General features: G+C 53.0%; 6 protein-coding genes across 7 annotated transcripts; 2 read left to right on the top strand and 4 right to left on the bottom strand.

Moving 5' to 3' along the window:
• Positions 1-170: 170 nt before the first annotated feature.
• TrAtP1_011642 (uncharacterized protein) lies at positions 171-1,999 on the top strand (the record flags this gene model as incomplete). Its single annotated transcript, XM_014084745.2, has 6 exons — positions 171-180; positions 286-1,106; positions 1,180-1,209; positions 1,266-1,327; positions 1,382-1,443; positions 1,523-1,999. 6 exons carry the CDS (start codon positions 171-173, stop codon positions 1,780-1,782), a joined length of 1,245 nt encoding a protein of 414 aa, XP_013940220.2. The 3' UTR covers positions 1,783-1,999.
• On the bottom strand, positions 1,962-5,065 carry TrAtP1_011641 (uncharacterized protein; the record flags this gene model as incomplete). The annotated part of the gene is made up of 6 exons (XM_066115200.1): positions 1,962-1,982; positions 2,148-3,077; positions 3,133-3,374; positions 3,427-4,032; positions 4,096-4,249; positions 4,325-5,065. The coding sequence occupies 6 exons, from the start codon at positions 5,063-5,065 to the stop codon at positions 1,962-1,964; spliced, it is 2,694 nt and encodes an 897-aa protein (XP_065971298.1).
• A 173-nt stretch (positions 5,066-5,238) lies between these two features.
• TrAtP1_011640 (uncharacterized protein) lies at positions 5,239-6,471 on the bottom strand (the record flags this gene model as incomplete). The annotated part of the gene is made up of 2 exons (XM_066115199.1): positions 5,239-5,729; positions 5,796-6,471. 2 exons carry the CDS (start codon positions 6,469-6,471, stop codon positions 5,239-5,241), a joined length of 1,167 nt encoding a protein of 388 aa, XP_065971297.1.
• A 1,053-nt stretch (positions 6,472-7,524) lies between these two features.
• On the bottom strand, positions 7,525-10,875 carry TrAtP1_011639 (uncharacterized protein). Of its 2 annotated transcripts, XM_066115197.1 has the most exons (4): positions 10,205-10,875; positions 9,600-9,995; positions 8,214-9,515; positions 7,525-8,142 (listed from the first exon to the last, which is right to left on the bottom strand). In XM_066115197.1, the coding sequence occupies exons 1-4, from the start codon at positions 10,518-10,520 to the stop codon at positions 7,832-7,834; spliced, it is 2,325 nt and encodes a 774-aa protein (XP_065971295.1). In that variant the 5' UTR covers positions 10,521-10,875; the 3' UTR covers positions 7,525-7,831. The 2 variants fall into 2 exon arrangements, with proteins under 2 accessions (XP_065971295.1, XP_065971296.1); XM_066115198.1 differs by having other exon boundaries at positions 9,600-10,875.
• Positions 10,876-11,455: 580 nt separating this feature from the next.
• On the bottom strand, positions 11,456-12,553 carry TrAtP1_011638 (mitochondrial 54S ribosomal protein bL27m). The gene is made up of 2 exons (XM_014084743.2): positions 12,260-12,553; positions 11,456-12,182 (listed from the first exon to the last, which is right to left on the bottom strand). The coding sequence occupies exons 1-2, from the start codon at positions 12,471-12,473 to the stop codon at positions 11,581-11,583; spliced, it is 816 nt and encodes a 271-aa protein (XP_013940218.1). The 5' UTR covers positions 12,474-12,553; the 3' UTR covers positions 11,456-11,580.
• A 193-nt stretch (positions 12,554-12,746) lies between these two features.
• TrAtP1_011637 (uncharacterized protein) lies at positions 12,747-13,238 on the top strand (the record flags this gene model as incomplete). Its single annotated transcript, XM_014084742.1, has 2 exons — positions 12,747-12,915; positions 13,045-13,238. The coding sequence occupies 2 exons, from the start codon at positions 12,747-12,749 to the stop codon at positions 13,236-13,238; spliced, it is 363 nt and encodes a 120-aa protein (XP_013940217.1).
• Positions 13,239-13,344: the final 106 nt, after the last annotated feature.

Here is a 13,344-nt window from a genome sequence, read left to right as displayed (position 1 = left end):
AGCGTTGCATCCAGCACCTGGCTTCGGAACTGTCGCCGAGCTCTAACAAGGCGACGCGCCCTGAATCATGCATGCACGCAGTAGCTGTAAATGTTAACAGTAAACATAAAGCTACGAGTAATACGACAATAGAGGCGTATACGTATAGACGGGACAATCCCCCAAACATCATGGTGGGGTGTATGCTACAAGAGCTACCCCTCATTCAACTGAACCGCCAAAAGCCATCATGATGATATAAACCGATATACCTTCATCTCTCTCCAAACATCTCTTAATGTAAAGCTTCAATCATCACTCTACAAACACCACCATGTCCTCCTACGACGCCTCCTCCCCCAACGAAACCGCCCCGCCCCTCCCCCTCCGCCCCGGCCCTCCCCATCGGCCCCTCCTCCGTGCTCCAGCCGCCGCTCTCCCGCCGCGGCTCCGGCCCAGGCCTCATCGTCCTCCTCCCCAGCGCCTCGTCCATCCCGCCCCGGCCCGCCGCCGTCGCAAAGCCACTCGACCCGGAGCCCCTGCAGAAATGGGCCGAGGAGGGCTTCGCCGTCGTGGCCATCACGCTGCCGGCCAACGAAATGGAGGAGCTCACCGGCGACGACGCCACCGTGTCAGACGTCGTGAACCAGATCCGCGAGGCCGTCGAGGCACTAAAGGCCCATGACGCAGTCGACACAAAGGACAAGTTTGGCCTCGCCATCTACGACGGCGTCATCGTGCCGTCGCTGCTGCTCGACGCCGAGCGCCTCCAGCAGCATGGCATCGCCGGCATCATCACCTTTTCCGAAAGCGCCCCCAGCAGCGCTTCTGTGCTCCCGCTGCTCTCTCACACCAGCATCCCTCCACCACCCGAATTCTCAGAAAACGACGCTGGGAAAAGTCTCGACGTCAAAGTGCATTCTTACCCGGGCACGTCTGCCCATTTTGTCCTGCCGTCTGCGGCGGCCTACGACAACGCTTCTGCCAGCATGGCGCACACGCGAAGCTTGGTCTTTCTGCGGAAGCATCTCGGCGGGCCGCATTTTGATCTCGAGGCCATCTGGGAAGAGCACTGCTACTGGGAGTTTGTAGGACGAAGTGTTGCCAAGACCATGGCCACCATGGTTGTGAGGATGATTCCCCTTTTCTTTTAAAAACATGTCTGATGTAGTAACTAACTAACAAGGCAATTAATTATAGGCAGAGCCATATGTCAACCATGTCCCTACTGTGAATAACAATATTCAATGTCATATATATCAAATGGAACGCTGACCATTGCATAGATGACGGGTGGTATTGGCCGCGAGAAACTAACCGCCTTCTACCGCGACCACTTCATCTTCTGGTAATCTCACCCAATCCTCATCTCTCACATTCTCACTCACTCACTCAATTCCAGCAACCCCCCGGACACAACCCTCAAAACCGTCTCCCGCACCATCGGCCCAGATCGCATCGTCGGTAAGTCTCATCAACCTTCAAACATATAACATACATATCCAAAAAAAAAAAAAGTAAACTGACATTAACCCCCCCCCAGACGAATTCATCTTCTGCTGCACCCACACCACCGAAATCCCCGCCCTCCTCCCCAAAATCCCCCCCAACCAACAAGCCCCTCGCCATCCCCACCGTCGGCATCATCAACATCCGCGGCGACCGCCTCTACCACGAGCACATCCTGTGGGACCAGGCCACCGTGCTGCGCCAGCTGGACATTTTGCCCACGCATCTGCCCTACGAGGGGAGTTCCATCAAGCTGCCGGTGGGAGGTGCCGAGACGGCGCGGTTGTTGCTTGATGAGAGGGATGGGAAGAGTAATGAGATGATTGAGGGCTGATGGTCAACATGTGTAAATTGTACTGAAAACCAAAAGGTTATTTCAAGCATTAGCTATCGTGACATTGTTTATTTGTTCTTATGCTGATAGCACCAAACCGACTCACACCAAATTCATGTTACATGTATTTTTAGAATGCTCATCCCCATCCCATCATAACCTTCATTTCTCAAAGCCAAAAAAAAAAAAAAAAAAAAAAAAAAATTGAAACAACAAAAAAACAATCATGGTATATCATACACTCAAGAATGGAAAATCACCCCCTCTCCCTCTTCCTCAACTTCATCCCCCCTCCCTTCACCCTATTCGCCGGCGCCTTATTCACCTCTGGAATCTGATACCCCCTCTCCCTCTCCAGCCGATGCCTCTCCCAGAAATCACTCGTCTCCGTGCTCAAGCTGCCATTCGGAGCTCTGTCTTCCCCTCTCCCGGGCCCTCCCTGCCTGCGCTTCCCTTCCCTCCTCGCCGCCATACTATCCATGTACTTCATTGTCCACTGCGCCACGGGTCTTGCAAAGATTTCGTAAAAGAACCGAATTGCTCCTCCATACCGCCTCCCGATCCACTTGAAGAAGCGTCGCGCATTGGTGCTCCACGCAACGATGAGAGTCACCACGATTAGGAGCACGCTCGCCGGGATGCCAATCACGGCAATCGTCCGCAGCGGCAAATTGTCGCCTCCTCCCCATTCTCGCGTGTTCATGCCAAATATTCCCGTAAAGAACTGAAGCGGCAGGAATATGACGGTAAAGGTCGTAAAGATCAACACACTTCGGCTCTGTGCGCTGGCTAAATCAGCGTGAAGTCTACTGAGTCGTACTTCGTCAACTTGCGCCTGGCGCTGCACCATTTGCAGCAATTTGTCGTATTCGTCTCTCGTATTCTTCACCCGTCGAATCATTTCCTCCGTCACGTGGATATACTCTCCCAGCCGCTTCAGCGCCTCAACGAGGAATCCTCTGCCATGGACCGTGTGGGCTCTCATCTCGGGGCGATTATAGATGGTGTGCATCGATGAAATCACTTTTGTCTGTCTCTCAAAGAGCCCCAGTAGAGTTGCCAATTCGTCCTCAATATCTCGTAGCTCCAACAACGCCGAAGTGTTGTCCCTATTCTCTTGCTCGGCTCGTCGACCCTCCTGTTTGTGACGCTCCCGGATCGAGCGAGCTTTATTCTCGACAGGCTCATAGTCAAAAGCCTTGTCACGGAATCCCTCTGAGCGGAACTCTTTGAGAGATGTTGTAAGTTTCTCAGTCTACCAAGCGTATTAGTAAAAACATACTACCCAGGTAGGGCAGCAGTTGACTTACCAAGATGCTAATGGCTTCTTCAAAGATGCGAAAGACCTCCAAATCGGGATGAGAAGCCCGGTCAAGGAGAACGCTCACCGCATGCAGAGCTGCTAGTGCCGCCAAGTCCAAAGAGCTATCACAAAGGCGAGTGAGATCTACATTGACATCGTTGAAGATGCTATCGCGCAGATCTGCCTGCTGATACAATGGCCCCTCGATAGGATCGCTCTCCCGCTTGGGGAAGAATGAAAGCAGCGTATCTATACCCAAGTTAGCATAGAATCAATCAGTGTATACAGCAAGTCAACTCACGAGTTGAAATAGTCCAGATCCATAGCTGGTCCACCATCAGCACATTCCCATTCAGCACATCCTTCTCAACCTCTTCATCTCCGTTCTCGCCGCCATTCTGTTTATTGAGCCTCTCCCGCCAGCTCCCAGTCCGGCTTCCACCAGCATTGCCGCTCCCAGTCCCGCTCCCGTTTCCGCTTTTATTACTGCTTTCTCCTGACGCGGAACCACTGCCCGAAGTCTGACTATACAATCCCCTGTATTCAGCCACGTCATAGTATCTTTCCTTTGTCAACTTGTACAGCATTTGGTCGTCGTCCCGAGACCGTGTATCCCTGATCGACGGGTAGCCATATTGATCCAGCGTGCGCCGGCAGTTAATTGGCGGGTCATGTCCCAAGAACTCCCAGACAACTTGCAGTTCAACAGAATCCGACTTGGCAACAGATTCAGGCACGGGCCTGGCCCTCCCGTGAGCCAAACGCTTCGCAATGAGTTCGCGTCGGCGGATGAGTCTCTTGTACGAGTCAAAGTGTAGGTACGGGAGAAACACACAAACATACATCTGGTCGTCTCCACCAGGTGGTGAAAGGGAGCGGCTGGTCACAGAATGAGCCCGTGGAGATACTATACATGAGCACATGTCAGTTTTCATGATATTGGGATAGAAGAATAACAGATTTCACTTACACGTCCGAGGTGCTGTAAAGTAACATCCCGGTTTCGCAAAATGTGCATAATGCTGCGAGTGTCTCCCGCGCGTATGCCTCCTCACCCAAAAATCATGATTCGACAAGGCAGAAAAGTCCCTCTGATAGGAAACCTGCAACGTCTGAAGGATAGCCTAGTAACAACATTCCTTTGTTAGTCCTCATACATTCATCAATCTCTGAGAGTAACTCTTGAAATGGAAACTTACAGTCACCCAGGTAGGGTTATTAAACGGCAAATGAATCCAAACAAACTTCCTCGCCTTAGCCTCCGGCTTCATAAACGCAGTATGAGCCGCCACCACCCCGTCATCTACAATCACAGTTTCGCTCGGCCTGTGGCCCCTCTCCTTTGCCATCTTCCGAATCGCAAGAACGCTCTCGGGCAGTTTCGGAGACCCCTCCAGCCCACCGTCGTCCTCACCGTCATCGCTATCATTCTCATCTCCAATAAGAGCCCTGTCAAACGTACTTTTACTTCGCGCAGATAAAGGAGGAAAGCCACGATACCGAGGGGGAGATGATGCGCCCCCAATGTCACTGTCCAGACTCATAGACCGGCTAAATGACCGCCCGACTCGGCCACGTAAAGGAGGCGAAAGACGATCAATAGCGAGCTCCTGGTCTAGGCTCGCCCGCATAAGGGGCGAGGGTTTCCGAAAAGCCGACGTTTGCTGAGGGGGCAGCGAGATGGGCCGAGAAGGAGGCGTCAAAGGTCCAGCTGCAGGCCGTGAACGTATTGCCGACGGTGCAGATTCCGTACTCTTTCTTGGCCTTGACATTGGAGAGTCAACCGGTAGAAGCATGGGCGACGGCGGCACCGGCAATACCAAAGGCAGCGCATCAGTGTGATCAACCGAAGGGATCATGTCTTGATTAATACCCAACGCATTCTTTACCGTCATAGGATCCGGAGGAAACGCAACAACAACCTCGGGTGGTCCCTCCATATCCACCAAGCCCGTCCTCCCCCCTCATGGCAAGAAATCTTCCCTCCTCAGGCGGGCCGTCCGACTCATTCAGCCTCTCACTCAGACATGCTTCCGGGCCTTTGTTCAGAAACTCCCTCAGCGGCAATCTCGTCGACCAGGCCCTCACCGTCCCATCATCAATCCCCGCGTCGTCAAAAAAGCCATGAACCTCCACCGTCACCTTCTGCTCCAAGTTGAGCATCCATTTCCCCGCCCTCGCATCCTCGCGGGCGTTGGAATCTGCCTTTTCGATATGCTCCGCCAGCTGGCGCAAGAACAGCCGCAGCGTGTGCACGTTGTGCCTCCCAAAGGACGCAATGTTGGCATGGTCGCCCTGCAGGGGGAAAATGCGCTCCTGACGCATCCCTAGAATGGCAGACTTGATGGATGTCAGGGGGAGCCGTGAAGTAGATGTCTCCCGAGTTGGCTGATAGTCGAGAGTCGATTGTCTCGTAAAAGGTCCATACGCGGAGATCGTCGGATATGATTTTGAAGTCTTCATCTACATGGAGCAGTAAATGATTTGCCATGCGTAAATCATCCGTGAGAGATGCCGGCAAGGGAGCTGATAGCTGTAAGAGCTGCTGGATGCTCGACGCGAGAGAGGGCATGGCAAAGTAGCTGGATCCTTGATGCGGCGTTCCTAGACATCCCATCATTAGCATCACCGTCATCACCCCAAAGGCTTGCAGCCATCACTGCCACTCACCAAAGAAAGCAACCCCATAACACTCCCTCAGTATCCCCTCATACCTCGCATCCCGACTCGCCCTCACCAACGCCATCTTCACCACCAACCCGCCAATGCTATGCCCAATAAACAACAGCGGCCTCTCCCGCTTCTCCCTCGTCCTCAGCTCCCTCAGCTCGTCCAGCAGCGCAACCGCCAGCTTGTTCAGCGTCATGCCGTCCACAACCTCCGGGTGCTCGTACAGCAAGATCCTCGCCCTGTTGGCCTCTCGCCGAATGCCCTGCCTCACCCACGACGGGCCCTGCCGCTCCACCTCGCGAACCTCGGCATCCCGCATCGACGGCGCGCCATAATATCGTCCCATGAGGCCATCTCGGTTCCAGCTCCGCAGGGGATGCCCGCCCGGACACGGCACCGTGACGACGTCGACGCTCGTCTCATCGTGTGTAAGTTGGCCCTCGGGGTCAATGGTAAACCGAGTCCGCGGCTGCTGGTTCTGACCATGTCCAGTCCCCGGCTTCTCAGAAAATCTCTCGCTCGCTCCAGGCTTCAAATCGGTATCGTCGGTATCCGTGAATATACTTGGTGTTTTTGATCTGCCAGATCTCCTCCGCGTAGGTGCAGGAGGAGCAGGCACGTCCAGCGCGAGGCTTGCAGAGGCCCGCCGTATCGGGCCGCCGCCGCCACGAGCCATACCTGTCCCTCGCTATAATTACAGCGGTCTCAGTTGATGCAGCGGGTTGATGCCAAGCAGCACGGTTTATAAGCCAAGCATCATCAAGCCCCCAGCCAGAGCAGACGTTCTCAGTTATATAACGAAACAAGCTCGATAAAATAGAAGATGTAGAATCAAAAGAAATCACGATCAAAGTCAAAAATTCCATCGCACAGAGCATAAGGTACGCATCACCTCGTATCCCCACAGCCCGCATCACATTCTCAACTTACACGCGAAACCGAGCCATCACCTGCCCGCTCCAGCATACGCAGGCAAGGCACCTTTCGCCGTCAAAAGCAGATTCATGCGCTATTAGACAGACACCCAAGGCACAAACTGTCATCAAATGTCATGAGTAATACGGCACAGAACCTTCAAGTAAAAGACACCACCAGCATCCATCCATCCACCCAAACCGGCCCCGAGGACAAATCTACCACCCTCGGCATCGCAACCCCAGATCACGAATCCCGCATCTCACACACTCACCCGATTCATCTCAGACCAAGGACGACGCCGCTCTAAAATCACTCAAGTCCAGCGATGCGGAGGCACATTCTCCATCATTCACAATAAAAAAAGGCCCGCGACAAACCGAAATCATCTGCCTCGCTCGTGACGGGAAGGCGGGAATGCACCTAGGCGAGGGAGGCATCCATTGATCGTCAATTTTGATGCCTGGCTGCCTTCAGCAGACTTTACAGTGCTTACAGCGCCCCCCTCCACGCTGCGAATGACCCCGGCAGCACCCTGGCATTTCTGGCCATGGGACTGGCGCCACCGTGACTATTTCGCGGCACATGAACCCCAAGGCTGGCATCCAAAGCTGAGGACAATGCAAGATTAATTAGATCCACTAGAGCGGGAAAGAGTCCTCTTTTAAGCTCATCGGATTGTCGTCTGTCGGCTTTTGAAAGCTCCGCAAAAACATTCACATGATATGAAAACTGCCATCCGTAGGCTCGGCACTCGTCATGGCTAACTCGGCGTCGCTTCCGACTTAATTTGGTATGAGAGCAAAGACTAGAGGCCGCCTTGACGTCAAATCATGTGTGAAACAGGTGCTATATAGAAAGACAGTTCAACGTTCTGCCCATAATCCAAATGCGTATTATATGTTTATAACTGCATCTCTACTCACAACGTCTTGTGCCTTTACCAGATGTCAAGAAGAACAAAGAAAAGAAGATGGATAGAAAGCCCCCCCCCCCGTAAAACGAAACCCTAAACGCCAGCTCATGTACATGTACACAGGGTATCATCTCAGTCTAGCAAAACAACCGTCCGTCTCCAAATAAGTAGTAGCCTTGACCTATTGCTTTATCCCCCTCGCCCATCACTTCATCTGAAAGTCGTCCTCAAAAGTCGTGCAGTGAAGCACCGCATCTGTGTAAAGCCGGTTTGAAACCGTGCAATCCTGTCCTGGCCGTATGACAACTACTCCATTCGGCCCTAGCTTGAACGTCTCGTTGTCGCCCATCTTGACACTGATCTTGCCGGCGCTTACAGAACACGTGCGCACCATGCTAATCGCCACCGGCCAGTGATACGGGCGTCCTGGCTTCAGGACAAGAACGTTGAAGCTGAGCCCTGGGGAGATGGTAATTGGTCGTTGGTCAGACATGTAGGTGTTGGAAAAGCCGATATCTAGTATAGTCAGTTAGTCTAACGTGTGCTTGGTACAGCTAGTAAACAGCCATGGCAGAGGGGAAACTCACTCATATTAGTCACTTCGTCTTTGATAGTACCAGGGGCAATTTCCCAGTCTTCCATTTCTTCCGCCTCCATCTGAGCGGCTGCTGGATTTTGTGTGACATTTGATATAGGTGGCGGACTCTTGTTTTGAGATGTTCGAATGGGGACCTGCTCAGGCTCCTTTTTCGATAGTGGTAGGCCGTCTGATATCATATCATAATCATCGTCTGCGTAACCGCTATCCGCTGCGACTACCTTGGGCATCATCTCAGATGCTGGTTCAACCCCAGACTGGGGTATCACCTCTGCCTGTGCCGTTGCATCTGCTTCTTCGCCCATAGTATCGAGCGCCATGCCGTTGTCGTTTTTAGCCCACTCGCACTCGTTTTTGGTACGGTTGTAGCAATATTGGTATTGGCAGGCAATGCACGTCTTTGATCTGCTGAATGCAGCTCGCGCTTCGGCCGAAAGGCTCGCAGGCAACCCTACGCAGGGATCTGACAGCCGCGATACTCCTTTCCATTTGCGGCACGGATTCTTTTCTTCTGCAGTGCCTACTAGATACGCCAAAACACAGGCGTAGTGGAGAGGATCGATCGTCTTATCAATATGATAGTCTATCCACGAGGCTGGCAAATTCCGAACCCGCTCATATTTTGAGAGTGCGAGTATGTCCGGCCGAGAAGGGATTTGCTGATTTGGTGATAGGAACCGGTGCAAAAACTTGAGCGTTTCAGTCATAGGTGGCTGCTCCATGGGCAGACTGGGGGGCGTTGGTGATGGCGGCAGCACAGTTGCTTGAACGGGTAGAGGCACTGGAGTCTTCTTGGGACGTTTTGCCAATCTCTCGTCCATGACATCGTTGACTGCCTCAGTGCGCAAAGTGCGTTTTGGGATGTCAGGGGAATTGCCTCCAAGAGCGCTTCCAACAACGGCTTCCCGAGGGCCTGCGGATACGTATGACATAGGCGAACCGTTTGTCCTCAGCAGCAGCAGTCTTTGTCTCTCTGAATATTCCGGGGTTGCGGCGGGTGGTGCCTCAGCAGAGATCGGAATGCGCGAAACGATGATGCCAGGAGAGCTGTCGTCCTTATTTGTGTAGGCTCTCACTGGGGAAAAGGTACCATCGCCATTATCGTTGAACAAAAGGCGGTTATGCTTCCCATGAAAGTGTGCCGCCATGTGCTTCATGCTAATAGCAAGAGATCTACAGTTGCGCACCGGGCAGATAAACGGCCGTCCCATCTCGGGCTCAGGATGGTCGTATCGTTCTTTCCCCGGAGGAAATGGAGCGTTCTGCGTTCCTCGCACAGTACCGTCATCCTCTGAGAGCAGCCAACATCGAATCAGTTAAATGCTCAAACAATCCAAAACACCAATGACTGGAATGTACATGGTCTAATACTTGCCTGTATAGAGATAGTACGACATATTTTCGGAATTTTCCTGTAGCCCACTCCAATTGCCCTGAGCATTTCGAAGATCCATGGTGTCGATCTCATCGATGGCCAAAGGTTGCTGAGTTGGAGACAGCGACGCGGATTCAGACGTAGAGGCAGACGCAGACGCAGAGGCTGAAGCGGGCGGTTCCACAAGCTGGCTTCTCGACGTTCGACGCGTTCTTGAGCCGGTGCTCGCAGATCTATTGAGATCCGCCATCCTCTGCATCAGGCCCTCTTCCGATAACCGCTGTGCTCCTGGCATTGCTTCGGCAGCTGCCCCTCTAGCCTCGTCCCTTTTTGGTGGCCTTGCCCAGTCCATCATCTGAGCGAAAGGTGCGTGGTTGCTTGGTAACACAGCAGGGCCTGGAAACATGCAATGTCAGCGTATGCAGCGGAAACGAGGTGTGACAAGCTTGAGTGAGGTGGCAGCAGTGGCAGCCGGTTACACAGATATGGTCACTCCGGGGAAGGGCCTCGATTCACTCTGAGCTGACCAATGGCCGGCCCAAGTCTCATTCTGCCCCGTGCACCTAGCAAATGCGTCTAGACAAACAAGAAGGCTCGGCATTCACCTTTGTGCTCCATGACCCTGTTCATGGCTTCCCAGTGTTGTTGTGCCTGTAGAATCTTGTCGTTTGACGCCATTGCCTTTCGCTTCAGCGCCGGTCCGTTCGAAGGCAAGGTCCGCAGAGGAGGCAGCGGCAGCGGGAGAGGCACAGGCGTCTCGACATGAGCAATGGGGTTGCCAGCCGCCGACGAAGACGGCAGAATATCACTGACGACTAGGGGAGGCGGCGCATCAGCTGGGTCGTCGCGTTGCCGCATCGTCTGGCTGTTCTTCCTCCACAGGGATTGTTCTGTACGCTTCATTCTATGGGCGGAAGCCATAGTCCGGCTGCAGAAGGAGGGTAGGCGCGCGAGAAGCAATTTACGAGGCCCCGACAGCCAGGGCGTGTTCTTTCAAGCCAACAGCAGCAGAGGCTCTGTTCTCATAGGGGTACGCTCGATGTTGGCGTCGGTCCGGCCGGTGAAAATCGCACAACGTCGTCTCTCTCAGGCTGCCCAAGCTCCCGGCATGGCGCGCAGACAAGCTGCAGCACCCAATGTTTGTTGTCCGTGTAGGAAGATGTCGAATCAAAGGTTTTGGTGTAACGGTAGTTGTCTCGTAGGGTTCATCGCCTGTGCTCGATCTGCTCGCTGGTGTCGTCCCTATCGCGATTCGAGCGCGGAGTGCATTTAAGCCACGCGGGAGGTGCTGTGGGCGTTCTGCAGTGGAGCTTTAGTGACATGCACCACGGCGAGGGGCAGATACAGCCGATAGCGCGGGCAGCGCGAGCGCGCAGAGCTTCATCCACAAGAAAGCGTTGGTTGTGCGCGGGATTCACAGCAGTAGCAGTGAATGTGAGGAAGACTTGGAAGAGTACCTATTGTTTTATTGTTTAGGTTTCCAAGTTGATTGTTTGCTTTGTGGCCTAGATTTATATGTCTGCAGCCCAGTCTATTTCCATTGAATATTCCTGCCCATTGCATCATCTAATTCTTTCCTCTTCAATCTAGGCCAGTAAATATCAAAGTACAGAGTTAAATGACCAGGCCTTATTCAAGGATTCATGATAAACTCTTCAAGAAAGGATATAAAAACAAGCTTACTCGTCTAAGCATATGCAGTCTAGCATTAATATCCCAGGCAGGTAATCTTGCACATGCCCTTTCTTATACCGATTTAGGCAATCTTGCAGTCAGATACGCCGTGTTCATCTCTGCCAACAGTGCCACATCATATCATGCCATTGGCATCCAAACAGTCAAGATGGCTCCCATCTCTGATTCATATCCATCAATTCATTCCTTTTATTCTACTATACACTTTATTTTATTGAGACAGGTACAATATCCCCAGACAGAAAAAAACATCGTATCAACACCATCCACCCCACTCACCCATCATTTATTTCGCCTTCTTACCAGCCTGCTTCGCCGCCTTCTTCGCCGCCTTCTTGCTAATCGCCTTCACAACCTTCTCCCCCCCGCTCTCAGCCCTCTTCCTCTCCGCCTCCTTCTGCCCCGAAATCTCCCGCTCCCTCCTCCACCGTCTATGCCGGAACCACTGCTTCCTCGTCCGGAACCTCGTCGTCTTCAACCCCGTCGTCTTCACCAGCCGTCCAATGCGCCAGTTGTCCTCGCGGTAGCTGTAATTCGCCCTCAGCCTCAGCAGCCTGTCTGGCTCGCCGGCCTCCACTCGCGTGACCTCAAAGGGGATTCCCGACGGCGACAGCTCCGGCTTCGCAGCCTCGGTCCGGATCGTGTGCGCCGTCTTGTTGAGCTTGCGCTTACGCTCGGCGTGCTGCGGGTACGGCAGCGTGTCCTCCTTGTTGAAGACGACGCCAATGTATTTCCTGTCGGGGTGCTTCGCCGGGTCGCGGTAGTATTTGACGTAGCCCGTCGCCATGGAGTGAATGGTGTGATCGCGGCCCATGATGCAATTCTCGCCTGGCCACCAGTGTGTTCCGCGCTGCTTGTAAAGAATATTGCCCGGAATAACGAATTGATCTTTTAATCACCATCAGGTTAGCAATCGTGTGCCAAAAATCTCTCTCTCAATTTCCCCCCAACGGCTGCAGACGTACCTCCAGTCCGCTTGGCACCAAGTTTGTTAGGAATTCCCCTCTTGCTCTTCTTCCTGTAGGCTCCCTGCGCCTTCACCGAAGCATTTCTTCGACCCTCGGCCAGGACATTGGCCAATTGCGCTCCGAGAGGAGCAACAGCGCTGTTTGCAATTGTTGGCCTTGAAAGCGCAGCCACAGCAGCCAATATCGGCCGCTGTATCGTGAAGAGTCGCATGGCCAGGCGATTTTCCCCCCTTCTGTCGTGGGGAGGTCTGTGGCTCGAGTCTTACGAGGGGTTTGATGTCAAAATGCTCCAATGCATCCTTGTATCAAAACTTTAGTTGCAAGTTTCCATTTTTGGGTGCTATGATGCTTAGTCACGCATTCGATTGTTATCGATAAGACCTTGCAGTGGCCAGCTTAGCTCTTCCGCCAACGAGAGCGTCATCACCTCGAACTTTGTTGACTTTCTGGCCACTCTTCCAATCGCCAATCAGAATTACTCAAGATGCGGCTCTTAATAGCTCTTTTGTCCTTTTTCGCCTTGGCCAATGCCCAGTTTGGATTCTTTGACCAAATGTTTGGCGGCGGCGGCGGCGGCGGCGGCCACCACCAAGAGCAGCGCCCGCAGAACAACCCCAGCGACGCTCGCCATTATCAACACCAGTACACACATTGTGAGTGTGGATTTCCCGCCTTCTTCCTCATTTCACAATCTCTTAAACTTCTATTTGCCTATTTATCATCCGAGAAATAATGAGAATGTCAAATGAACATGGAGAGATACTAACGCAAGACGCCAACAGCCACCTGTGACCACTACCTCTGCCCCGACACACTCGCCTGCGTCCACTTCCCGCACCACTGCCCCTGCGCATGGGACGCCAACGACGACAAATTCGAGCTCGCAGAAGGGAAGCGCACCTGCGTTTCAAAAGGCGGGTTCAAGCAGGGAGAAGCCGCGCGCAAGATTGAACTGGCGCGGAAGGGTTTGCTTTGAGCGAAAGGGACAGTTTATGCAGTCATACGGGAACACAAAAAACATAAGCACAATAACAATTTGATAAACGTGAAAAAAAAGTTGGAAATGTTGTATATAAAGATGG

The sequence above is a fragment of the Trichoderma atroviride genome, chromosome 6, assembly GCF_020647795.1.
Source record: "Trichoderma atroviride chromosome 6, complete sequence".
NCBI lineage: Eukaryota > Fungi > Ascomycota > Sordariomycetes > Hypocreales > Hypocreaceae > Trichoderma > Trichoderma atroviride.
This window is presented reverse-complemented; position numbering and strand designations above follow the sequence as displayed.